General features: G+C 33.6%; 2 protein-coding genes across 2 annotated transcripts in view; both read left to right on the top strand.

The window, feature by feature from the left end:
- Nucleotides 1–4,093, top strand: LOC108774903 (endoglucanase E-4; the record flags this gene model as incomplete). The annotated part of the gene is made up of 5 exons (XM_018541133.1): nucleotides 1–244; nucleotides 878–1,156; nucleotides 1,714–2,054; nucleotides 3,040–3,289; nucleotides 3,768–4,093. Coding segments are annotated over 5 exons (1,422 nt in total), but the record flags the coding sequence as incomplete, so codon positions are not given.
- Nucleotides 4,094–7,457: 3,364 nt separating this feature from the next.
- Nucleotides 7,458–27,986, top strand: part of LOC108774923 (glucose dehydrogenase [FAD, quinone]) — a 35,438-nt gene continuing 14,909 nt past the window's right edge. The window contains exons 1-13 of the mRNA XM_018541166.1: nucleotides 7,458–7,518; nucleotides 7,599–7,730; nucleotides 8,070–8,162; nucleotides 8,240–8,404; nucleotides 9,606–9,737; nucleotides 9,816–9,979; nucleotides 10,226–10,330; nucleotides 10,413–10,468; nucleotides 10,583–10,745; nucleotides 10,837–11,236; nucleotides 11,809–12,017; nucleotides 20,182–20,351; nucleotides 27,509–27,752. Coding sequence (XP_018396668.1) covers nucleotides 7,473–7,518; nucleotides 7,599–7,730; nucleotides 8,070–8,162; nucleotides 8,240–8,404; nucleotides 9,606–9,737; nucleotides 9,816–9,979; nucleotides 10,226–10,330; nucleotides 10,413–10,468; nucleotides 10,583–10,745; nucleotides 10,837–11,236; nucleotides 11,809–12,017; nucleotides 20,182–20,351; nucleotides 27,509–27,752 — 2,079 coding nt within the window. The 5' untranslated portion in view covers nucleotides 7,458–7,472. The remainder of the gene's footprint in view (nucleotides 7,519–7,598; nucleotides 7,731–8,069; nucleotides 8,163–8,239; nucleotides 8,405–9,605; nucleotides 9,738–9,815; nucleotides 9,980–10,225; nucleotides 10,331–10,412; nucleotides 10,469–10,582; nucleotides 10,746–10,836; nucleotides 11,237–11,808; nucleotides 12,018–20,181; nucleotides 20,352–27,508; nucleotides 27,753–27,986) is intronic.

Here is a 27,986-nt window from a genome sequence, read left to right as displayed (position 1 = left end):
CGACAGATTCTGCCGGCAATATTGATTACGTCGACGTGCGAGATAAACGCTGTGCCGGCGGAAAATGCGAAGGCAATTGAGAACGGGAACGATTACGCCAAAGTCCTCGAGCTTTCATTATTGTTTTACGAAGCGCAGCGTTCTGGTAGGCTACCGAAGAATAACAGAATCTCATGGCGAGGCGATTCCGCGTTGTACGACCGCGGCTCAAATGGCGAGGATTTAACCGGAGGATATTACGACGGTAATAAGCCAGTTTATGTTTTAAATTACTACATAATTCGATAAGTTTATGATATAATTATTTAAATCTACGTAGAAAGAAATACAAGATTATGATACATTATTATTTATTATATAAATTTATCAAAGACTAGTTATTATACCATTGAAAGTATAATATCAATATAAGTGTGTTTAGGAAATCACACACATAAATACGTGCAAGAAAGTTATTAAAATATAATAAAAAATTCCATATATTATTATTTTAATTTAAGAAATCAAAAAAGACGTATTTATCTTATAGTGTCATAAAAATAATAAAGGAAAAAAACTTAGAGAGCGAGGAAGAATAACAGAAAAAAATTGAAAAAAAAGAGCGAATAAACTATTTATAATATAAAAAATTATTAATAATTGTGTGATAAAAATAATAGTAAATCTTGACAATAACGGAAGCAGCTCCGATGACCTTGACCTTGACATATGTTGTTAAGGTCATGATCCTGAGTAACCTCCAATAGATTTTAGCCGTCGCTTCCGTTATTATCCAGGTTTACCTATTATTTTATAGATTTTTATTTCTTTAAATCTGTTTAGAATGAAGAAAAATGTATAATTCATTTTGTAAAATTAATTGTTCTTATTCTGCCAGCTGGTGACTTCGTCAAATTTGGCTTCACGATGGCGTTCACAACGTCACTTTTAGCCTGGGGAACAGTTAACTGGCCGGAGGCTTATGACGCCGCCGGTCAACTGGACGAAATTCGTAGAACTATCAAATGGTCTACCGATTATTTTATCAAGTGTCACGTAAGCGAAAACGCGCTGTACGGACAAGTGGGCGATTTTCCCAATGATCATATGTTTTGGGGAAGACCCGAGGAACTGAACACCACTAGACCAACCTACAAGATTGATGCAGAACATCCTGGTATTATCAACACGTTATACTTCTCTTATGATATAAATTATTTATTTATCAAAACTTAAACATAGAAACAAAAAATTACAATGAATAAGATGTTTGATTAAATATGCTGATTCATTAATCCTTTAAAGAGAAAAGGACGTTTTTCTATTCAATGTCATAAAATCAGATAGACGAGCAAAAATTTTAATTTTAATTTTAATTGCACACATTAAAACAAGAATGTAATGGACGCTGTCATATTACATATCATCTATATATATGTATATGTAGATATTTTTGAAATTTTTTATTATACAGTAACTGTAACGATAACGAGTTACTTTCGGGAACGAGTTATTTTTTAGGAAAAAGAACGGTAATGATAAGGAGTTATTTTTATGAGGCAATGCCAACCCTGATTAAAATATATTATTGCCTTCAATTTTTATTATAGATATATATTTACGAGAAAATAATTTTTTTTTCTATTTCCTTGACACCCTGGACTTATCTTTTTACATTTATTACATTTATTATGTATTGCAATCTTATAATATATTTTATTTGCTATTAACCAGGTTCCGATCTCGCCGGCGAAACGGCCGCCGCTCTCGCGGCTTCCAGTATCGTCTTCAAGAACGTCGATCCTGAATACAGTGACAAGTGTCTGGAGCACGCGAAGGACTTGTACAAATTCGCTGATGTTTATCGCGGTCTTTATCACGAGGCGATACGCGGTGCCGAGCGTTATTACGAAAGCACGGACTATGGCGACGAACTAGCATGGGCCGCAATTTGGCTTTTCAAGGCTACCGGAGATACAAAATACTTCGACGACGCAGTGCATCACTACCAGCATTTCCATCTGAAGGAACGACCAAACGCATTCTTCTACAATAAGAAAGTCGCCGGTATCCAGGTACTTATTTATATATTATTTTATTCTAGGATAACCACTAACAAAAAAAGGTATCGATATATCTAAAGGAAGAAAACCTGGATGTAGTAAAATAGGGGAAAGAGATGAGAGCATTAATAATAAATACTAGAATCTTTTTACGACCGTACAATTGATAAACAATAATAAACAAGAAGAAGGAAGCCAATAGCGATTTTTGGAGGACTACATACACAGTATATAAAATTCACACAATTATAATAAGCACTGTGATCCAGCTTTGACAGTTATTGGCTTCCTTCTTCTTGTCTATTATTGTTTATTAATAATAAAATTGAGGTGCGAGAATAAAAAAGGCTAATAAATATTAGTTATGGGAAGGCGATGGAGAGGGGAAGTGTGTATTCTGCGGAAGTGGTAAAGATAATAAACGAGGATAGTTTGATAAATCCATTCAAAGTCTAAAATATAGCACCACCAGTGCGTATCGAGATTATTTTTAGTATTCAAATAAACGCCAAACACAAAATAATAGATGTATGTCATTGAAATTTGGGTTGCATATTCGGGGAGACGCTATTAACGCTATTTGTGTTATTCTATCTTCATCGTCTGTTAGACGTGAAACAAGGACAGTACGACACAAATAGCGCTGATAGCGCGCTTTCCGAATGCAGCCTTAGTGTGCAATCCTTTAAGAGTTGCTGAATACTAAAAATTATCTCGATACGTACTGCTACATTTTAGACTTTGCATGGACTTATCAAACTATCCTCGTAGAAAACACTAAAAAAAGAATCTGAGAAGAGATTGGAGGTAGATTCAATAAATTAGGAGAAAAGAAAGAAAAAAACGAGAATTGGATGATATAATATTAAAACTAGAGTTACAAAGAAATTGTGTAGGAAGCTAAAGAGATGATATTGAGAAGAAAGAGAGACGAAAAAGTATCTTGTTCTTTTTCTGATATTTTCAACTGAAATATACTTTTTCTCACTTTTCGTAGATACTATTGGCCGAATTGACAGGACAGTCTGAGTATCAAAATGCCAGCCGCGCGTTCTGCGACTTCTCAGTGCGGCAGCAGAAACGTACATCGAAAGGTCTTCTATTTATTGATAAGTCCGGTACTCTTTCTCATGCTGCTAACGTAGCCTTCGTCTGCCTCGTAGCGGCAGACTCCCCAGAAATCGGCGAACCGCAGGAATATCGCCAATTCGCAAAAGAGCAAATTGATTACATGCTGGGTGGAGCTGGTAAGACCTGAGTTAAAAATATAGGAGTACAAATTAGTCCGGTCCGTTTCCCAAAAAATGATCGCCTCTAAAGACGAGTCATTTTTTCGAGATGGAATTCGAAAATTGCCTGAGAGATGGGAAAAAGTAGTAGCCAGTGATGGACAATACTTTTATTAAACTGTTCATTCATTTTGTTTTGAAATAAATGCATTTTTGAACACAAAAAACGGACCGAACTAATTTGTACACCTAGCTGCGACGGCTTATTTTATTCATGGAATTTCTATTTCTCAATTATTTTTCACATTATTATTTATTATTAATTATACCACTAGTTAAAAATTTTCCTTGTTAAATATAAATAAAATCTAAATATCTGGCAGTCAATAAATGCACAATAATGATAATAAATTTTTGTCATTTTTTGCCATTTCTGAAGTTTGAGAGTTTGTCTTTATTTTTTTTATTTTTATTATTGAACTTTGGCATTTTTTAGGAAGGAGTTACGTGGTCGGATACGGTAAAAATTCACCGAAACAGCCGCATCATGCTGCCTCTTCTTGCCCCAATAGACCGACACCCTGCGGATGGCAGGAATTTAGCAAAAATGCTCCGAATCCGCAGATTCTTTATGGTGCTCTAGTCTCCGGACCTGACGAGGTGGACTCGTTTAAAGATTGTCGCGAGGAGTACGCCTATACAGAAGTCACGCTGGACTACAACGCTGGTTTCACCAGCGCGCTCGCCGGACTGTTGCAGCTGCAATTGAAAAACGTGGATAGAAGAGCGACAAAAGAAAATTAATTTGCAGTTAAACAACACATAGACAAATTTCCATGTAAAAACGAGGCTGTCGTCGATTCTTTGTAGCGATAAGCAAAGAAACTTTTTAATACTAAAAATTACGTTTTGATATAATTTTACAAGACTTATAACAGTAATTTTATATTAGAAATCTAATTATGTATTATGTGTGTATACAAATATATATTATATATATAACTTTCATTTGTAAACTATATATTGTTGATGTATGCCGTAATATTGCGATAAAATCAAGCGTGTGATACCTTCAGATGATAAGTATGTAAGCTGAGATTTTACATCGTTAAGTTTAAGAATGTTTTAAATTTAATGCAAATTTTTTAAAACTGAAATTATATAGAAAATTATAATACTTTATCTATGTTAACAACATTTAATTAAATATAAATTGATTATGTTGAAGCAGAAAAATAACATGCGGGTGTATCAATCAAGATTCGCGTATAAATAAAGCATCGTTTTGTTTTAAATAATAGATATTAATTTATTTGCCATCTTTCCGACAAAGACTACAACAATTTAAATGCATTTGAGAAAATGGTAACATAAGACTTTTATAGAAGGTGAAATAAAAAGATGCTTAGATGGTTATCGATCGTAAGCTTATGTACATACACGAACTGAGTCACATAGTACAATATTGATCGCGTGAACGTAAACAAAAACAAACAGTGTGAAGTATCTTTTAAAAAACAATGCACCTAATATAATAATAAACAATAGCAAAATAAAAGGTCGAGCATTTGCCACGCACTGGGTGGTGTTTGTGAAAATTATATATATTCTTTAATTAAAAATACAAAATAGTTTCGACCCTAAATATGGTAGTCATCTTCAGTATATACATTTAAATAAAGTCTCACAGTCAGGGAACTATATTCGTAAAAAAACGGACATTACACACTATGACGGATACAACTAATACAAGGTTTCGCAACTGTAAAATAACTTGAACTATCGAAATTACAATTAAGATAATAATTTGACATGCGTTATACGTTTCCGACAATTGTAAAAATAATTATTGGACGTACTTAAATTTTAATCTTTTGTCTTTCTTTTACTTTATTTAAATGTATATACTGAAGATGACCATATTTAGGGTCGAAACGTCTATTTTGTATTTTTAATTAAAGAATATATATAATTTTCACAAACACCATCCAGTGCGTGGCAAATGCTCGACTTTTTACTTTGTATTTTTAAGCCACTAAATAGATTTATCTTTTAATAAACAATAGATACTTAAAATGTTTCTATGATATTTTCGTTTTAAATACAATATTTTACAGATTATATTATAGATTAGATTAGATATATAGATAAATTTCTTAAAAATTTATCTTTGATAAGATATCGTTAATTATTCTTATGCGTTCTTATTAATCTCTAAAAATATTTAGAAGATTGAATCATAAATTTATTATTATCTCTTATTATTGCTTAATAATTATGTGAAACATTGTTTTGACATATACTGACTAACAAGTCAAAGCACAGTGTGTTTTGTTACATGATCAGACTTCGTATCTTGTTTCTTTAATAAATTTAATATGATAAAATAACATTCGTGTCATGAAAAAAGCAAATTTTCGTGCAGTATAGGTATTTAAAATTTTACAAGAGATCCGCGAAGAGATAGCAACGGGAATTTATGCTCTCTAAATGCCTAAGTTTATTAAAAATATTAAAATTTAAAACGACTAAAAACGAAATAGAATATTTAAAAAAATAATCAAAACAGTTTTAATTAATCAATAAAATCATAAATATAATATAATATATAAAACGTTTCGGCTCACAGAGTCTTCATCGGTTAACATAAATTGAAACTTCAAATTCTACATTATAAACTAGGGGAGAGTGGTCTAAATCGGACCTATTTGCAGTTTTTGTTCTCTATAAGGCATAAATAAAGTCCGATCATAAAACTAATGGTGACGTTCGAAAGATCATTTAATTTCCTTCATTTTTGTTTGAGACTATTTTGACGTATCTCTTACCTGTGTCGAATTATAATAGAAAATGTAAAAATGCATCTTCCGATTTTTATGGACTTTTAGATAGAATTTTAAAATATCTTAATTAATTTTTGTTAGTATTTAATAAAAACGAGCAATTTAAGACTGAAAGATAAAAATACAGTTTATATTATTAGAATTAAAATCAATAAAGATTCCATCAATCTGAGTCTGATGACACATGATATTTTATTGATTTAGTGTTCCTTAGACGAGATCTGGTCGATCGATCACCTGTACCACAACCAGGTTGTGGCAAACCTCCTTTCTTCCATGAATTAATTGGCTTACTCGTCTTTTTAGTGTTTTTTGTATGTAGGTCAGATTTGGACACAGATTCTTTCAAACTATTGGAACAAATTGTACAATAAACCTCAAAAGTAATCACAAAACTCTTGATATTTTTGAATTCTACACTCTTTAATTATCTCTTAAATCAATTACCGTTTAAATTTTTAACATCTTTTAAATAATGATTTACAAGGATTTCCTTTTTTAAAAAAATTTTCACATAATAGCTGAAAATACATATTTTGTGTTTATTTTATGAACGTTATGACAAAGTACTGCCAAACTGCCACATGTTCGGTGTCTTATAAAGACTTTACATTATAAATAGCAAGCAAATCTGCTTAACCGTATTTATTTAAATTAAAAAGGTCCGATTTAGGACATTCTCCTCTATAAGTTATAAAGTAGCAACGAGAGGCCAAGTTAATAAATCAGATAAGATATTCTTCTCGCATATGATAATTTCTTACGTTAGAGGTATAAGAAACACACCATGTCCAACGATAAAAATTACATATTTAGTATCGTGATATAAAATCTAATAACTATTTCATCGTGACAGCGTTAAGATTGATATAGAGAATGTAGTAAATATTGCAAAATTGTCTGAACAATCAAAAATAAGTCAATAAAAAATTTTTGTTTTTTTTCAAATACAAAACCAGGATTTTAACTTACTATACTGGTGTGAGATAAAACATTCAAATTAAGTTTCATTGTTCGGTATTGATTCGTCAGTCTCTTCTAGTTAACGAGTCCCAAGCGTATCTGTTTATCAAAAATGAATATGCAAAAAGTAAAACAAGATTTATTGGACGTTCGTGTTTCAAGTCTCTCCTTTGGTACGTGTAACTTGACAATAGACTTGTTCAACAAGGCGTAACGTTAGCGACAACTGCTGTATTGACAATACGCTTTTCTATGCGGTGGCTCTTGTTACACTCGCGCTTACATTACACGCTATTACGGTCTATAGCTGTATCGGCACAGGTGCACCATCGCAATTGAAATAAGCGAGTGCTATCGGCGTAGTCGTCATGCGGCGGGAATACATTTGTATCTTAATGTGGCATTTTTTCTTTCTGCTTTCCGAAAGACTTTTTGCGAGCGGTAAGTTTAATTCAAAATTCTATGAAACTTCATATTTTATACTTTACTTTTCCAAAAAAAATTACGATAATTTGCGACAGAATCAGGAAACGATTATTCGAAGGGATGCGCTCATCTACATTGTGAGAATGGTAGCCGTTGCGTAAAACGAAGATTTTGGTGCAAGGATCCTCCTTGCCCTGGCATGTTGTATTGTTCGAAATCGAGAAGAGGTGAAGTTCAAGAAGATAGATAGCTTTCTTTTCTGTCAGATAGAAATTTGTCTGTTTTATGAGCTTTCTACAATGAGCTATTATCTAAAGTCATAAGAATTACAATAAACTATCTATGTTTTAAGTCTAGAGACATAAGAAGTTTTTATGGCTCTAGACTTAAAACTTAGATGGTTTATTGTAAAAAACTTTATTAGATACTTCAATTTCTTATGATTTCTTCTATATTTCTTTATATTTTTTTTATATTTAATTTAATTAATTTAAAATATATCCTCTCCCTGTTAAGCAATATTATATATTGTAAATGTAGATTTTTTTTAATCTGCTTATTTTTAGAATCGTTGAAGGGACCTCTAAATTGTGACACTGTTCGTTGCAACCGACGACACATGTGCATTATTAAAGTTCAAGGATGCCATTGGGATAGAAGTAATTATTGCATATTAACGAATTAATTATATTTTTGAAAATTGCAGATAATATATAGATTTTCAAAATGTTCTCAGAGTGTAAGCAGCAATTGGCGCGCTGTATATCGGAAAAAGAATATTACGAGGGTGCAGCTTCCTGCGCCGGTTTCGAATGTCCATCGGGAAAACGTTGCATCTTGCGAGAAATTTTATGCGTTAATCCACCCTGCAAACTTATCAGAAGTTGCGAAGATGAGGAAGGTTACATCAAGCAAACCAATCATTTATTTAATTCTCATCCTTTTTACATTTTCATAATATTTTACGTATTTGAAACTGTTTAAATATATTTATATATATTACATATTTAAAATTATTATTACGCTTACAAATTTTGAATAATTTTTAATGCAAAAAAAGAACATAACTTTCTTAAACATCTTTTCGAGCAATGAATCTGTCATCAGAAAAATTCCATTAGATCGAATATGTTCTTGCATCTAACTTTACATATATAAACCAGTGTTATTAATTGATATTAAATTTTAATTGTCAAGTGAGCCACTCGAAAACTTTTGGATTAAAGTAATTGTAATTGCACATGCAAGCTTAATTCTTGCATGCAGAAGTGTAGCCGTTCTCTTACAAATAAGATTGGACAATAATAACAATTTATAAAAATGCAAAATTATATTGTAAAAAAATTTATAATAAGAAAACGATAATTTTAGTATAAAAGTAATATCAATCACAGAAACACTTTTTTTTAAATAGGTAAATATAAAAAAAATAAATTATTACATTGAAAATGAACCAAAAATTTTAGGAAATGAAAAAGTCATGAGCTTATACCTGTATTATTTTATCGTGTAAAAAAATGCAAAATTAAAAAAAAATTAATTCGAAAAAAAATAGAAGGAAAAATTTGCCCACGATCAAATTAGTCTTAAAAATCATCAAATAAATCTAAGTTTTTATGAGAATTTAAAAAAAAAATTAAACGTGTCATACTTTAAAAAATTAATAATTTTTTACATTAAATTAAAAAAAAAATTAAAAAACAATTTTAAAACTTTTTTTGATATTTTTTTTGAAAACTAGAGAAAAAACACACAATTTAAAAAAAAAAAGCGTTTTATTTGGATTATTTTTCGCAAAGTTTATAGGCATTTGAAAATTGCGAATTTTGAAAAATGCGAGTTTTTAAAAAAATTCATATCTCTATATCATGACTATGTTGATAAAAAAATATCAAAAAAATCATGGTAGCTTCTTGCGATGAGTACTATAATATATCAAAATTTCAGTCAAAAATAAAAAATCCAAAAGTTTTTGAGTGGCTCACTTGGCGTGGAATGCCCCATATATTTTTTGAGATACACATATACACCCAACTTAAAATACCTGTTAGAAAATTGTTAAATCTGTAGTCATAGTGAAAATAAATCGTCATTATTTTCAGATATACAAACTTGGTTCGACAAATGCAGAAGTTTGAACTGCGCCTCCGAATATGAGTGTTTCTTGCGAAGGCCAGAAAACAATTGTCGCGATCAGTGGTGTACACATACGCCCGATTGTACGCTCACCGTCGGTTCGTTGATGACAAAATAATAAAACTATGTACTCAAGCATTTGCGACAATAATGACTCGATATAATTCTTTTCGTAGAAGATGAGCTAATCAGTAAATATTGCTACGGTTGGATCTGCCCACGATCGCAAAAATGCGTAGTGCGAATTGTAGATTCATGTAAGGGTTTTAATTGTACAATCGAGCGATCATGTCGTGCATCTTCAGTTTCGTCCACCACACGCAATACGACTAATAACGAGGTATCTCGTCTTTTCTTAAAAAGACGTTATAAATTGTATAAAATTTATTGCTAATTCTAAACAACAAATTTTTCAAGAAAACTCACGAATATAGATGTAGGAAAAAATATATATATTTATATTTATGTTATTTTTATATAATCAAATTAACTTATTTTTATCTTGTATTCAATGACTTTTTCATCGAAATAAATTCGCGAGTTTACTAAACATAGACTAGAAAGACTCTGACAGAAACAAATGTAGGTCTCTAAGCAATCCACAACCAGAAGAACCTTGATGCAAGCCGAGAGGGAATTGATTCAACAGGAGCTACAGAAAAGAACGAATTATCCGATCATAAGCAAACAGGTGACGGATTTTCTTATATGAATCAGTTAAAGATCGCAAGAAAATTTAGTTTCGAAATTGAAAGACTCGATTATAATTTCAGTCAACTGTACCAGTGACTTCAACGCGGAGACAAACTATTCACTATACAACCTCTACGTAAATTAAGAATTTTCCATTAATATTAAATAGTATTTTAAAGATGATTATTCTGCAATCTAAATTAAATGCAAATACTTTTCTGTTACATCTTACATGCGTTTCTTTATATAGAAAACAAGGGACAGAAGTTTCGTTGTCTCATCAGCAAATCACAACGATGAAATCAAATTTAATCACAGAGTCATCAACGAATGAACATTCGACATTGCCTTATCCTCGTTTTCGATTGAATTACGATAAACCCGTTGCCATCAATGATGGCAAGGTTTTCCAGGTAGGATAAACCTATACAATACAGATCATTTCAGCGATCAACATATTGTAAATGTTATAGAAATATATCACTCCTAAATTCTGTAATTAAGGGTTCAAGTTCTCCGGCAACTGAACTCGCTGATGGGAAGACCGAGCCAACTATATCGTATGATACAGATAAATTAGAAACACCAAGGAAGATCTACATTACAACCAATGACGAGTTCCCCCTTCCCATGATATTAAAGGACATTAACTTCTTTGACCAAGGTTATCCGATCTGGATAAAAAATGATCCGTATCGTTCGTGGGAAGCGAAGGACGAAGATGGATGGAGATATCACGCGCCACAAGAACCGTACAAGATTTTATTGCCGCCATATGAGCCGGTGATCCTTGTTGAAGATATGGGGAAACGAGGACAATTTCTACCGTTCTTCACTGACGCATTCTTCACTGACCTTTTTAACGAAGCGGCTTCTATACCTTTGCCAGAAATAACACCTGCAGGTATTTACGTTAGTTGGAATTATATGTTCTGATCAACGATTAACGTCGCAGAAACTTAAGAATTTGAATTGAGAGAAATATTAAATGTACAGCCATAAAATCCTTTAAATTCGTGAGGTACAATTTAGAGTTGATTTTTCTTACGCGAAAGTTCTCAAAGAGATAAATCATTTTTTTTTGCAATTTTTCTACTTCTAACGTTGCCTATCTTTATTTGATTAAAGTTTAAATTTAAATTGTGTTATAAATATACTTGAAATTAATTAAAGAATATTTATTAGCTAGAGTTCAGTTTACAAAAAGATCTTTGGTAATAGATTATATTAATTAATGTAATTACTAATTTAAAAGTCAATACCTGAATATTTTATATTCTGCATAATTAAATATTTAATTTTTTTACGATTTAAATTTACTGGAATTTAAATAAGGTATTTATATATCTTTTTTAATTCTTCAACTCTGTTCTTTATTGCTGCACTCTCCGAATTTAATAAATTGAAGTGAAATAAATATACGTTTATTTGCAGCAATAAAAAACGGACTTTTACATAAATTTTACTATACTTTAGATATTGGAAATTCGAGGACGGATAGTACTTCGACGATTGCAGATAAGACTGTTGATTATACAAATAGTTCTACAATTGCCAAGCAAGAAAACATCAAGACGAATCATACCGATGAATCGCCCAACGATCATAGGAGTTTCCCGATGACGGAAGAAACAAGCACTGCTTCGCTAAATATTCGTGACAAAGAAAAACTGGATAACTATGACGTGAGTACACTTCAAAGGATTATCTTTCAGACGTTTGTACAAGGAACATAAAGGCCTAGCTATCCGAAAGTTGCGTGCGTATCGAAGAAGGTACAATATAAGAAGGAATGAGAAGAAGGCACGTGAGGACTGAAAAGGCACAGCTAGACATTTGTGTCCTCGTGTACTTTCAGCGGATAGAATTGGTATGGCAATTGTCTATTCCATCACATTCAAACCGTACAGGACTACGAGTGGCGACCGTGGTTTCATGATTATCTGGAACGGAATGAGCCCCGATCAAGCCGCGAACAAGAATCAAACGTCGCTGATGTCGCAATTGATAATTTGTGTAAAAATGATTCTCTAAAATTTTGCTAAATCGCATAATGTTAAAACAAAGTAATAACAATATAAACGCAAGGAAATAAAACAATATTGTATACAAAAAATTATAAAAGCTCTGCGATGCCGCGAAAAAGCACAGATTTAATTTACTTAAAATAAAATGGAAGAAATCTGTAGCATACTCATATAATTATAATGTCTGGCTTCATTGCAACGTATTATTGATATTTACAGATAGAAACGTTGCCCGACACAGAAACGTCCGCGAGACGCCAAATTACGGACGAGAAGAGGAGTCGAGTCTCTGAAATACGATATACGTAGATAGGCGCAATAAAAGTATTGCGACATTCAGTCCACCTGCTTCAACAAGGCAAAGTGATTACGTGCAACACTCGCGGGACGAGAAATTCCACGGTCTTGCAAATTACCCTTATGACACGATATATCCGTTCTCCACGTTGGTAAATCGAGTCGCGAATACGGAGGATCTTCCTTAAGGTAGATCTCGAACGTTTCGTTGGAACGGGGAAGGAAATACAGGTATATGCGGCTCGCGAACGATGTCTCGATATTTTTATCTTATTCTAGATGACTCGTGAAACCGGTTCCGAATTTCGGTTCGGCGCGATATGCTGATCACGTTTCTTCTCGACGAATTAATCGGCAATGAACAATTCGGTGATGCTCCTCCTACGCTTTCCTAGCTATGAGACATCACCTCATTGTAACAATAATATGAGAAACCGAGCAACTAAGTGTACGGCGAATACTTCAGTCACGAGAACCATGACAACATCGGCAAGCATCGAAATGACGGAATCGTGATGGGAAACAATACCTTTCTGCTCGAGTGTAAAATTTATGGGTGTTTTTTTATCACCTCCTTGTCGTCACCTTTCCTTTTCCTTTCCATAGCGTGATTTTAGAAACGAAATCGTTCGTTTGTAAATGCTTCCGCGATCATTAGCCCGGGGGTAGAGTAAGCAAATATACAATGGCAGCGAGAAATTGCAGTATTTCGCGTACTTTGGAGAACGGTGTCAGAGGCGACGTGTGTGTGAGTATGTCTGCGGAAAATGAATTTATCCCTCACGAATATCGTTTCTCTTCACGCTTAGATAATATCATATGAGATAACCAAACGTATTATATTGTTCTTAGCTTATCTTCCGTTCGATTTTTTCAATTAAGAATTCAATTAAGAAATTCTCTCTTTCGATTTACTATAATACTTATTCCTTAATAATGATTCAATTTGATGGGGGGTACTACATACGCAGTATATAAAATTCACACATAATTATAATAAGCATCGTGATCCAGCTTTGACCGTCATTGGCTTCCTTCTTCTTGTTGCTGTTTATCATTTGCGGTCTTAAAAAGATTCTAATATTTATATATATTATTAGGATGAGATATTAAATAAATGTCCTTAGAACGTGATAATTCAATCAACAGTCAACGATTAATGATGACTTTCTGTATTACGCACAGAACATCGTCATTAAGAGATCTTCGGAAGCATCCGCGATAATTTAATTAGTGCCTGCCGGGTCTCTCCATCGGCGCATCATCGCGAAATTTCTTTGTGATGCTAACTAGTCGCATCACGTAAATTCCCGAAACTGTTCTTGCGAGTGCGAAGCAGAGGAGAGAAGGTAGGAAAGTGGTGGAAGTTGTCGAATATTACCACGGCGATGGGGAATGGTACCGGTCTAGTCGGCTGTTGATCGCGGTACCGCGAACTACGTTTACTCTCTCGTGCGTCTTTTCCGCGCTCTGTGCGCTGCGGGTTGCTCCAGTCGAGCAATTATCTTTCGAAGGATACGGGGTGACCATCCTTGAAAGGTGAGTTCTTTGCCCCTTTTCTTCTTTACGCCGATCTCGGTATGGAGAACTTACCAGACCTTGAAACCGGTGTAATTTTGGCGAGTCGAGATATGCCGAGAGATGATTTCTGTATCTCTTTATTCGTGACAGTAAAACCAAAAGGCGGTTGATGCGACCTGTAATTTCCATGTTCGTGAAATATAACATAAACTATTATCAATGAATAATATATTTTTAATGAATTTATTTATATTTTTTATTATATTATTAAAAAGAAAAGAAAGAAACAAAAAATTTATGATATTACATAAACGGTATAAAAACAAGCAGAAGTAAGAGTTGACAATATTTGTTGAAATTCATAAAATATAATTAAAAAGTTGACAATATATATATATTGAATAAAATAAAATTAAAAACGAGAAACATTTCGACTTATGCAAAGTCCTTTTCAATCTCCTATGATATAATATACATTGACAATATTAATTATAATAATAAAACGAGAAGCCATGGTCAAATTATTGTCTCTCACATCGGAAAGTAAAACGTATGAATATTGTCTCGCAGAAAAGAAAGAAAAAAAAAAAAAAGAACAAGAAATTAGTTACTCTAAATTAATTAATTCCTATTTAATCTTAATAATTTAATTAATTTTGATTGTTTTATATAGAATTAGTCTATAAAATAAAATATTATAAATTATATCAAACTGAGATACACTTTTCCCAGTAATGCTCGTTACAAATTCTAACGACTGTATAATTATTTCTGTGCACATACGAGAAGTATGAAATTTTAATGTTAACGGATTAATTGATAAACATCTATCAACTAAAGAAAGAAACATCGTACGTAATGTCTCATATATATATAAAAATACGTGTATTTATAAATATATGGATAAGTGCGTGTATTTACATATCTGACAGGTAAATGAGTGAAAGGCGTTTCTGTGCCTCATCGTCTTCTTGTCTCTGATATATGTATTATACGCTCGATGCATTTTTGCAGCTAGAAATTATGTGTGTCTCTCTGTATAATATAGCTAATTACTTATTAAATAAACGCAATGATAAGTATATGCAGGATTAATTCGCTATCTAATAATCGTGTACCTTGGCATTAAACGTCGTTGGACGTATTTCTCCCTTGAAACGCATAATCACCACCGTATCAACGTATACGGTGACTTCTTCTCGTCGAATATGCATAATTCGTCTTTCAAGTCTACCGATAGGGCACGACATCTACTCGCGAGTCCTTGAGAGATATATATGCGTGTTTAAAGATCATATCGAGTCAATCACGTGAGAGACATACACGAAACGTGACGATTCTTCAGCATTTATCAAAATTAAAGTTATATAAAGTTTTAAGATTATATCATAATCGCGCCTTATTTTCTGAAGTGTGATTGTATGTAATTATAAAGAAACTGATAATGGTTTGTCGTAGACACGGTAATTTTTCCACTAAAATCGTAAATCTTGAAGTTCATGAAAATTACGAAGCACGTATGACACAATTGTGTTTAATATATTTGCCTGGTAGTTTGGCTCGGCTGTGTTCATTAAAAAGCAATTAGGCAGATATATAGAAGAGCCGCCGTATATAGGAGAGAATAAGTCTTAATCACATTGATCACAGTGAAATTTGCCATTATCAAATATCCTGTAATTATATAAAAATTAAGATTATATTCAGAAGAGTCGTACGTTCAGATTGTCTTACGCGCGTAACGCGCGTTGCATAACATTGTAATCAAATATTTCAAATAGCTGCCACATCGGAGATATTCGTCGGAACTGGATACGTGTATAATAAGGCGAATATAGAAAAATCGATGAAATTGACATGAAAAATCACGCCAGGAAATATGTAACGTGGCGTGTAATATCCACATTTTCACGCTCGAGAATCAAGAGCATATATAGTAATTTGCGGGAAATTATACTCTCTTTGTGGCAACCGCGGTGTTGTTAACGCCGACGTTAAGCATTTTTAAGTTACATAAATTCCAATTAACACCCTCTCAGACTCTCGTGCGAACAATCATTACACCGGCCAAACTGTTACGCGATTGATTGTACGTTACGTGTAACACACATTGGACAACAATGCACGAATAACAATTAAAAAAATGCAAACCGTCAGTTAACGTTCACGCGAGATCAGAGTAATCTCGCTTAGTCAAGAAATCAATGGGTGTACAAATCATAATAAATTGCGCGATTTAATTTTCTTGCCTTTATTTCACAAGTGAAATAGTAAAAATTTTGTAGAACTTGAAGATAAACACATTATACAATTTTGTCATCTACTATACATTCGCAGGTAAAAATTATTTTTAAATCTCTTGAAAATACATTAAAAGAAAATGTTGGCTAATTATATCCAAATGTCATAAGATGCGATGGAAATTCTTTAGGAAGAGGAAAGACTTGTTTCGTTATCGTATACGTTAAATTTACATATTGCGATAATTTGCGTAAAATGGGAAGCGAGATGCGTTCTTTTGAATTACTAGGATTATGAGTAAGCGATTTCTCAATGGCCCGTTGATGCTCATACGCGCCACAAACGCACACACGCGTGTAAGATAATGGCAAAAAATTGAGCAAAATTATACTTCCATTACTCTAAACGATCGAAAATTACTTTGTTTATTCATGATTTTCCATTTTGTGCGAAAGATTATATCCAGCGGGGGAGGAAGGGGACATGGACGGTGCGTTAATTAATCAGGAAGCGCATTAATGTCGAGTGTATAAAATAAGAATAATCTAATAATAAACAGACGTGTTCTGTTTTGAAAGTGGTGTAAATATAATAGTTAACAAAAATATATCACTCGATTTTTATTTTACAATTGATATTCTGTGCTGAAATTTAAATAAAAAAAAATGTCATAAAATTAATTTTAAATAAGTATTATAAAATTAGATTGCGTTTAAATCATTTAATACAAATCGCGAATAGGTAATTCAGTAATATTATTAATTATCATATACCATAATTTATACAAATCATCAACATTTCCGACATTTTCAAACTTCTAATATTTCACACTGAATCATTGTTATTATATTACACTATTATTTTTGATAGAATATACAAATAAGACGAGCTAATTTCCTGCCCTGCGATCGTCGAGCTTTGTTTATTACATTCAGCGTGGCTCCAAGTACATTATGGTACTTTATGGTACTTTAGCACGTAATCGCAGGAGTCCGAAGCCATACGTCCCTCGAGCGCATACGCTCCTTCGCAAAGTCTCAACACCGTTACGTTCACTGACCGAGAACCGCACACTGTCTCGCCGTCGATTACGAAAGTCATGCTATTTTACAGCTTCTCCTTCTGTTTTCTTACCTCCTCACCGTGTTGTGTCAGGTACATCCGTGCGATACAACCTGTCGGATGTAATTTCGTTGATAAAAAAAAAGCCGTCTCTTATTATAGATCTATCCTTAATCTCCGTTGAAAATCCATTGAACTGATAACAGATTTTCGACGTAAAATTTACTAATCTGTTAATTAAAAAAGTTTAGTAGCTTTATCTTTCTTTTTAGCGAATTTGAAAATTTGTGGGAATTCTCCGAATATATCTAGAAATTGAAAAAAATAATCCACGTATCTTTGAAATATATAATAAATATTATTTATAAAAATCATTTACAAATATGTTGACCTTGGTATCTAAACCTTTCTCATACAACACACTTTATCCGTGGAACGTTTTGGAAACATCCTTCAGCCGTAATCACCCTAGCGATTGCGCGATTGTGATTGACGATTGAGGATTATTTCTCAACCAATCGGAGCAAAGCAGTCACCGGTTGCTTTGTTCCGATTGGTTGAGAAATGATCCTCAATCGTCAATCACAATCGCGCAATCCCTAGTGTGATTACGGTTTTATAGGACGAAGAACGTCTTCTGTATGCCTTCAGGATGTCTCTTGGAGGTCTGTATAGCACCTTCCTTTTCAATGAGAAGAGAAGACGTGTGGCGCACTGCTCTCTTTGTTTTTCCACACCTCTCGTGCTTTCTCACCGAAAATTTAAGCGTCGCGTGAATGCAATCCCTACATACAATCGTTACGCTTCACTCGCGGGTTCGCGGTAGACATTCGGCGCGTTACGCCTCGCGCGATTATGTATCCGACTGTGAGAAATGTCGGAAGAGGAAACACAGCGGTGTAAAAAAAAGTTTCACCGCTGCGTACAAGTACGCGCGCATTCCGAGCGACGGAACGATTGCATTGTGTGTAGAAAGCACGTGCGACGAGGCCTCCCGCGAAGAGGAGTCGCTTCTCAATCGCGCCGGTCGAACGTCGAGCTGAATGAATTCGCAGCTGGACACACTCTATTACGAGGCTGTTACACGTTCGTTACGACGGCGACGATGACGGCGACGTCGGTATGCGCACTCTCACTCTCGTTCGGGCTTTTGTTCTCCACGGAGCGGAGCTCGCTTCATGGTCCGCCGACGATGAAGCGGATCGAAGATAAACGCGCTCTCGTCGGATTGCATCGGTGCATGACTGGTTAAGGGATATTGCTTATTGTTATAGATGCCTCGGCTCCTTTGATGAATGAAAATTTTACTTTCGCGGATCACACGCTTTACCTCTCAAGTGGGCAATTAAGAGCAGGTTGTGCTGTATCTGTATAATGTTTCAACAATGCGTTTTCATGGAGTATTTATGTATTGTTTACGTTTAATTTACACGAATTGTTTACACGTAGACAATATATAATGTAAAATATGTAAATTATTATTAGGTGTACAAATAAGTGTTTCCGCCGTTTTTTCATCAAAATTTGGGAATTTATTGTGAAAGAACGATACTTAATGTTGTTTTATTCGAAGTATTGTCCATCGCTAGCCACTACTTTTTCCCATTTTTCTGGTAATTGGTGGATTCCACGTCGAAAAAACAAAAAATGTCGAAACTACGTTCTTTGTCTTCGACGTCAAATTCACCGTTCTTAAACTTTTGAAACCACTCACGGCAACTTCTCTCACTTAAGGCAGCCTCACCATATGCTTCTACAAGCAATCGATGCGCCTCAGCTGCAGATTTCTTCAAATTAAAGAAGCTCCAGCAAATGACGCTTATTCGGCTAAAAAAAAAACTCGACATTTTCACACGAAAAAAGATATATGATGCTGATACAAAATCGCTAATATTTTAAGGTTATGTTGTTGCCAGATGTCCAACCTTACTATATGACGCTTTACAGCAGACAATTTTAACCATAACATACTGGTGACGCCATCTTTTGTCAAACGGCGGAAACTTATTTATACTCCTAATATTTGACTTGAATATTTTATGTAGTTCAAAACTAAAACTTGATTTATATAGCTCGTATTATCTTTATTATTATGTATAATCAGTACAACGATAAAGAACATAATCTTCAATAATCCTTACATTATTTACATTTGTACCTAAAACATAGTTTATATTCTATATACGTAAATATAGATTATTATGTTGCACGTATATAAAATCCTGATCAACACGGTTAATATTGGCGTGGTAATTGTTGTCGAGAGAAACTATCATTTTAACCTCATCATAATCATGTTACAACAAAATGCGATGACAGTTACCGTTATATCTTCGAGGTACAAGAATATGTATGATTATCGCGCATAATTTACGTAATCACAGTAATACCTGTAAATTAAATGATCATGCATTTCTGCGGTTGGTTATTGTAGTCGGTTGTGTGCGGCTTATAGAAAAACGTTCTCAAATAAAATATACGTTCTCCTTGGAATTAACGCGCGACGATTCGATAAAGTCCTTTCCTCGTCGATACAGACATACGTTATTTACTGTCGTATGAAAGAACCGAGAACGAGCTCGGTTTCAATCAGATCCGCCAAAGTAAATTGTTGTCTTACAGTGAGCCTTTCGGTGTTGCAGCAAGCCGATTTACGTCGAATCACTACGTGATTGATGAAACACTAATGTTTCTGTTCCAGATGAGTTGCAACTGTCCGTTGACCACGTCCGCAGGACCCACTTTGGCCTCGACATGCGGTGGCCCGTCCTTCATGCTCTTTATGGGGCTGCTCGAAGTCTTTTTGCGGAGCCAATGCGACCTCGAGGACCCATGTAACAGACCTGCACCACCGAGCACTGTCAATACGAGGTAAATTTCATACAAAGACGTTTCGAACAAGGCGATTGCCGTGATCAATATGGGTCACGGGTAAACGAAAAGGAGATTTCGTTCTAATCGACCTTTCCTAATCGACCTCGCCTTTGATGATTTCTTTCGACGGATTGCGCGATAACGATAATCGACTCACTGGGAATTGTTATCCGCGTGTCTAGATAAGTACGTGATGTGTGTACATCTCTCGGTCATTCGTGCGACAATCAAGCGTGCGTTAATGACGTAAAATGACATCGTTGAAAAATGAAAAGGATTTTATCGTTGACTGCGTGTTATATTAACTCGACACACAATGTTCAGTCTCTATATTTTATTTTTACATCTTTAATTTTGATTTATTTCATAGTCGTTCGTATTGTGTCGACTATTTTTTATCATCCGAACAATTTTTATATCTGTTATAATAACAAAAGTACACGATAGACAAAGTGTCGGCCGACTATTGTGTTATTGATGAAAAGTCCATGACAATGTATGTAACCCCCTTACATGCACACAACACACTTTTAATTGTTTTCCATAAACGCGCGACACACTCGGCTGACACTTTAGGTCTGTTCTTTATCGATAAACTCTCTGAACTGGTGCACAACGGTACAATGAGTTGAAGTGAAACAAACGTAGTTGCAGTAGTTTAGAGAATTCTTTGATAAAGAATGGACCTTTTGTTACGTGCTTTTAACCTTACTAACGATCTCTATTTCGATGGTTTCTATACAAATTACTTTATCTATTAAAGCCATAGGATACCAAAAAAAAAGCAGTAAGCTATAATTGGCTAATCACGGTGAAAATCGTAAGACCATAACGTGTATAACGTAAGCAGTAGAAAATCAAACATTGATTTTCTTACTGCTTACGTTTTACTATACTTAATACTTTTTGCGTGCTATTATTGTTATCATCTATCGATTCTAAAGTGAAAATCATATCTGCTACGGCTACATTCACTTTAGCGCTTTATTTAGCATCTCAATAGCGTTTTAATTAGCATCATTTTATCCTTGTTCTTTATTAAATATTGAAAAAAGGGTAAATGATACAAGTGCTGTGAACACAAATGCAAACATAGTCTGTATTGAAGACTAAGCAGCTTTCCTATTTGTGACATCTTATTAAAGAAATTTTATGGTGTTTTTATTATTAAACTAATTTGCTTATTGAAATATTACTGCGCCCTAATGAACTATACGCATCAATTCATATTTGCCGTCTTTAAAACTTTCAAAGCGAATTCTCACACTAAAGAGTAAAGATCTCATTGTTACAGATTGAAATTGGGCCATTCTTTTTCAAGATGCTTTAGAGTGAGTTTCTACTCCAAAAATTTAGAATGTACATGTCAAATATCTCACGTCCTATTTTATTAGGAGTATAAATAAGTTTCCGCCGTTTGACAAAAGATAGCGCCAGCAGTATGTTATGGTTAAAATTGTCTGTTATAAAACGTCATATCGTAAGATTGGACATCTGGCAACAACATAACCTTGAAATATTAGCGATTTTGTATCAGCATCGTATATTTTTTTTCGTGTGAAAATGTCGAGTTTTTTTTTAGTCGAATAAGCGTCATTTGCGGGAGCTTCTTTAATTTGAAGAAATCTGCAGCTGAGGCGCATCGATTGCTTGTAGAAGCATATGGTGAGGCTACTTTAAGTGAGAGAAGTTGCCGTGAGTAGTTTCAAAAGTATAAGAATGGTGAGTTTGACGTCGAAGACAAAGATCGTAGTTTCGACGTTTCTTGTTTTTTCGACGTGGAATCCATCAATTACCAGAAAGATTGGAAAAAGTAGTGGCTAGCGATGAACAAAATACTTCGAATAAAATATTAGGTACCGTTCTTTCACAATAAATGCCCAATTTTTTATGAAAAAATGGCGGAAACTTATTTATACACCTAATAGAAACTCGGAAATTAGAAACGATATATCTCTCGAGAGTTCATGAATGTCGAAAACAAACATATTCATAAATCTCATGCCCGCTGAGTCACGGATGTCCATCGGATTGTCAACTTGTCCAACTATCGCGGTTATCAGCGATTACCCGGATAGTGGGAACGTGAGCTTAGGAAACTCGCAAACACAGTTTCCTTGTTTTCGTATCGTTTGATCGTCCGATCGAGGTCGGGAGATACGGTTGCGGGGATGAGTCTACTACCATCGCGAGTGGTTTCCTTATCTCGCGACCGCATTGTGCGCGCACTGAATGTAATAACACGTCGCACTTTTTTTCTCTCCTGGCATGGGATCTTTCGGCACTTATCGATGGGAGAGATTTCTTCCGCTAAGAAGAAGAGAGCATCGCATCCGCGGGAAGTGTTCCGCGACGAATCCTAAATACGGATATACGATTGTGTCGTGCGGGCACACGTTACTCACGTAATACCACAGAAATACAGCAGGCGCGGCGGCGCTTTTCTCATTTCTCTCTTTATTTCTCGGAAAAACACGAGCATCCACGCACACCTCTATCCGCGAGATCGTTGTTACGCGCGTACGTAATACCACACGGGCTATTGTTCCGATGCATCTCTTCGTTGCATCACATCTGGTCGCCTCATCGACGCGCACTTGCGCTGCATGCACCGACGCGCGAAAGGAGCAGAGCTCTCTCATACGAGGGGAAGAATTAGCTGCGAAACAGATGTGTCGAATCGCGTAAAAAAAGAACATGTAAAAATGAAATTATATAAAGCAAATATCACATTCATTTTAAGGTGGTTATACCCCAACTATGCGAGTCACAAAGACAGACTCAAACATAACTCTAAATTTAAATCAATATATATTGTTATGTAAAATGTAAAAATAAAAAAACAATGTATTTTTTATACACTTACACAATATTAAATCATGATGAAATAAGTGAATTTAAGAAAAGAAGGAAAATCTACGTAGTTTTCACATAAGAGAAATTAGATCGTGCCAACGTCGCATTTTTACGAGTAGACGAATAACTGTATTCACTGGACAGGCACAAGTACCGAAGCACCGCGCGCTGTCAAAATATTTATATAAAACACAAAAATGTCCGCACAATCACGATATAAAGGAAAATATATTAAAAGTAAGGTTTTAGAAAGAGAAAAGAAAAATGTGAAGCGGCTCTTTTGCGAGGAAACGACAAGAATGGCACAACCTCACTCTTGATGAGAAACGAGATACCATATACCAAATCTATGTAATGGCAATCGCATTGTCATTGAAAGTGCGACGTTGCCATACCTACTAGATTTCGTCAATTTTTGAGAGAATGTATAAAATCAAGATTTTTTCTTGATTCAAACTTTAATATCATAAAATTACAATATTTGTAGGACCGTTGGGATTTCAAACAATAATTGAATAAAGGTCAAATGACGGTCAAGCAAGATTTAGGTTGCTACAATAATGTGTGAATTTTATTTACCACGTATGTAGTCTTCTTTAATCGCGCGCCGAAATATTTTCAGTCTTTTACAAACGCAGCTCTAAATAACTACCGTAGTAATATCACTAGTTAAATTGACACGCAATTTAACAATATTTGATGCTTATAGCATCTTATTAGATCTTAATAATATGTTAAAAGACATATATTAAAATTTAATATTAAAGTAATGATAATTTAAAATCTGTGAAAAATAAGAATTGCGAAGAATATCACAAGTTGGCGTGGTTTTAATATCATACAGTCAGTGTTCGATCTTATCTGGATAAAATTATCTAGATGATCATCTAGATGAAATTTTTTCACTCTTCGATTTTAATATTTATTGCAAAATGGTCCTGAAATGTTCCAAAACCAATTCCAGAAGGAAAATCAGAGGTGCAGGAAAGTCAGGGTTGAATTCAATCGAGGACCACCGTGATTTTTTAATTATTTTGAGAAAAAACTGATTCTTAATTTATAAATAGTCTTAAAAATAAAAAATTATCTGGAATTTTTTAGATGAATTGTCAGATAAATTTATCTATATTATCTAGATTAATTTAAATGTAATCATCTTTATCTTATCTAAGATAAATTTCCAAATTTTCATCTTATCTTTATCTAGCTAATTTTAAAATCATCTATGCACAACACTGCATACAGTAAATATTTGCGGTCTTGTTACATATGCTTCTTCATAAATTCAACTATATGAGACTCGTTTTTCGTTAACTTCTTAAATGCGGTTTCGATGCTATATGAAAATTTGTGTAATATCACGACGGAAATGGCTATACTACGATGATAAATATAGAAAAATCTGCGATGTTATCTAATCGGTTATATCCCAGGAACGAGACGGTAAATCGTAAAGCTCAAATTTTACAAACATATATGTATTAATACCTAAATTACTTTGAAACGAAAGTTTCAAGACATTCTTAATGTGTTTTAGGGTATAACTATACCTTAATTTATAATTTATTTGGTTTTTAAATGTCTTTGATTTATTTATTTGATTCTCAAATATACGATTGTTCCAGAATCTTCATTAGAGGATTTTCAAAATACTATCCTTTATGCCTTAATTACGATATTCAACTAAGAGAACCTGGATTGTTAAAAATACTTTGTCATTTCATATGCTTTTGTCTTACCTTATCATGCGCGAAGGACACAAAGTGATCTGCAATATTGCGACCGTAAAAAAAAAGAGAAAAAGAACAGAACGTGCAGTGCAGTTTATTTGTCATACAAGAACCCGTTTAGCGAAGATGAAAACAGGTTTGATAAGCGTTTATGCTTATCTCAACATGTTACATAGCCACCGGCACTTAGACAATCTGAGTCATTTGCCATATTCATTCCAATAAATCTACATAAGTACAAAACATTATTTATTAATATGTATTGTCGCAAATATTAGCGATGGTAAATGTTGGATTTTGATAGAGTAATAGCAGCACAACGATACATAAAACGATCTGATGTAAGACGTATTGCGTTTGCATCACATTTCTCATGATACATTATGTTTGCATACTAAAGATGATATTAATAAAATAAAATTAATTAATTAAGTTATTTAAGATAAGACGTCCCCAAATATCTTTTACAAGAAACGTATAAATGATATTCGTTTGCTAACGATTAAAAAACGCCAATTTTGAAATAAAATAATTTGATACCTTCTATTATATCTTATTCCGCGTGAAGCGGATCATCTATCAGAAATTTTTTAAATTTTGCACATAGGTAGTGCTCTTGGAGAATTTTGTGTCAAAGGATTTTTTTTATTGCAAAATTAATCGAGATATAAACAATTAAAAATTAAACTATTTTATTCTGCACGGAGAAAATTTTATACTTAAAATTATTATAATGTGATAGAAGCTGCGGATTATCGTGTAATTATATGTTTAAATGCTATAACCATTTTTTCATAAACAATAATATAAAGTAATTTTTACATTTTTTCATAATAAAAATTTTTTACTACAAAATCACTTGTTGAATAAAAGTTAGTATTGTAAAGATAAAGAATATATAAATAACCTAGCAAATATTGTTTGCGTACCATAGTAAAAATTAACTTTTTCCATGGCTTAAGCACTGGATTTAATAAAAATTACTTCATTTATGTGATAAAATTAGTATTACTATAGTAAAAATTGTGTAATGTTGTTGTGAGAATCCATCCGAAAATACAAGACATGGTGAAATGTAATTTAAAATTGTATTAAAACTTAATATAAAATTTTCTCCGTGTACAAAGATTCATATCTCTGTTACTAATATAATGCTAGCTGACTTCGTTTTTTTTTTAATTCACGCTAAAAAGTTCTATAGTTAATGGGAAAAATATTAATATTCCGAAAAGATTTCGTTTTCCATTGTTTATTTAACAATGAACTTTTTAATAAATTTTTTAACAATCTAGGAGAGAGTCGAAAAATCTGGAAAAATATGTTTACATACTTTTGATTTTCCTACATCTTAGAAAAAAAAAGTTAAACGATGTATTTTGCCTCGTTTTCGAGAAAACAAATTTTTCAGTTCTCAATACAGGGAAAATTTTTAAGACCTTTATCTTACGAAGAGTTTATTTTCTGTAGCTAAATTGGTATACACTTTGAAACTTAAAGTGAAGTAGGTATATATATATATGTATATATTTAATATTTATCGAAAGCGAGATAGAAAGTTCTAGTGCAGTCTAATGCAGAAATAAGAGACAGACTTAATGTTTACAATTTAAAAAAGTACTTATCTTTTTATGGGGAAATCGGTTCCGGATTAGCCAAAGACAGAATTGAGAAAAAAGATTATCACAGGGAGATCCTTATAGAATCGTGTGTACGCCGTTCTATCAAGTCCGGCGCGTAAAAGTATGTCATTGTCCCCCACAGCATATAAATACGGATACAGGTACGCCGTGGCATTCAGCTGAGAGCATATACCACGGACACTTACGATTGTCCCGAGCAACCTCCTGAGAAACCCGCCTTTCGCCCGATGTCGGTATAGGAGGTGTAGCTAGAAGGGAAAGGGTGCACCGTCCCCAATACAGGGGCCTGGTGCGGCGTAAAATCGATCGAATTTGCCAACGTCGATGATGTAACAATCATTAGCTCACTAGACAAATTAAGAATTGAATTTAATAAAGTTTAATGAAACCTCAGAACGAGGCTTATTAAATTATTAATTATGCAATGATATATAATTATCGATTTAATTATCCAATTAAAGGAAAAAGAAAACTTATCATGAGAGAACAAATAATTCAATTTAACAGTGAATTTAATTTCTCATTTTTCCTTGTAATAATTTTTCTTTTTTCTAACCCAATTTCTAATTCATAAAAGGTAAGAAGATCACTTAATAAATAATACTACTTTGCTAATTATAACGTGCCTTTCGTAAACGAGTGTACGTCTTTATTAAATCGTTGGAAACCGAAACTGTCTTCCACGCGAATACGACATTTTCGTTTTCGAAACGTCAGTTTTCGAATTAAGAGAGAGGACCGAAATTTCAATTAAAAAATTTGCGTGTGCTAAGAATTTTTATGTTACTTCGTCGCGCTTCGTTTATCACAAGATCAATGACCCAGTTCAGTAATTAAATGCAAAGGCTGAAAACGAGATACCTATGCATTTACCTAGGTTTAATATTAAAGATTCGATGTCAACGCGATGACGTCTCTCCTTCTTTAGGTACGATTTCGTAGTGATCGGAGGCGGTAGCGCTGGAGCGACCGTGGCGGCTAGATTGTCGGAAGAATCGAGATTTTCCGTATTGCTGTTGGAAGCTGGATTGGACGAGCCAACGGGTACTCAGATACCTTCGTTCTTCTTCAATTTCATTGGCAGCGAGATCGACTGGCAGTACACTACAGAGAGCGAAGACGAAGCTTGCTTGAACAAAGAACACAAAAAATGTTACTGGCCTAGAGGGAAAGTATGTAGAATTAAGTGAAAGAAAAAAAGAGAGAGAAGAAGAGGAAACTCCGATGATAATTCTTTCAATCTTCTAATTGTTTTTCAATTAAATTCTTAATTTAGTCACATGATTAAAAGTTATGTAGATACACAATGTTTTTATTTTTAAAAGCTTAGTATTTTTTGTAATTGTACAGATAATGCAAAATTAATGAATTTCCAATTGAATCGCTGTTAAAATAAATTTAACAGT

Source organism: Cyphomyrmex costatus, unplaced genomic scaffold, assembly GCF_001594065.2.
Source record: "Cyphomyrmex costatus isolate MS0001 unplaced genomic scaffold, Ccosl1.0 scaffold277, whole genome shotgun sequence".
Taxonomy (NCBI): Eukaryota; Metazoa; Arthropoda; class Insecta; order Hymenoptera; family Formicidae; genus Cyphomyrmex; species Cyphomyrmex costatus.
Note: the sequence above shows the minus strand (reverse complement) of the source record. Positions and strands in the feature narration are given on the sequence as shown.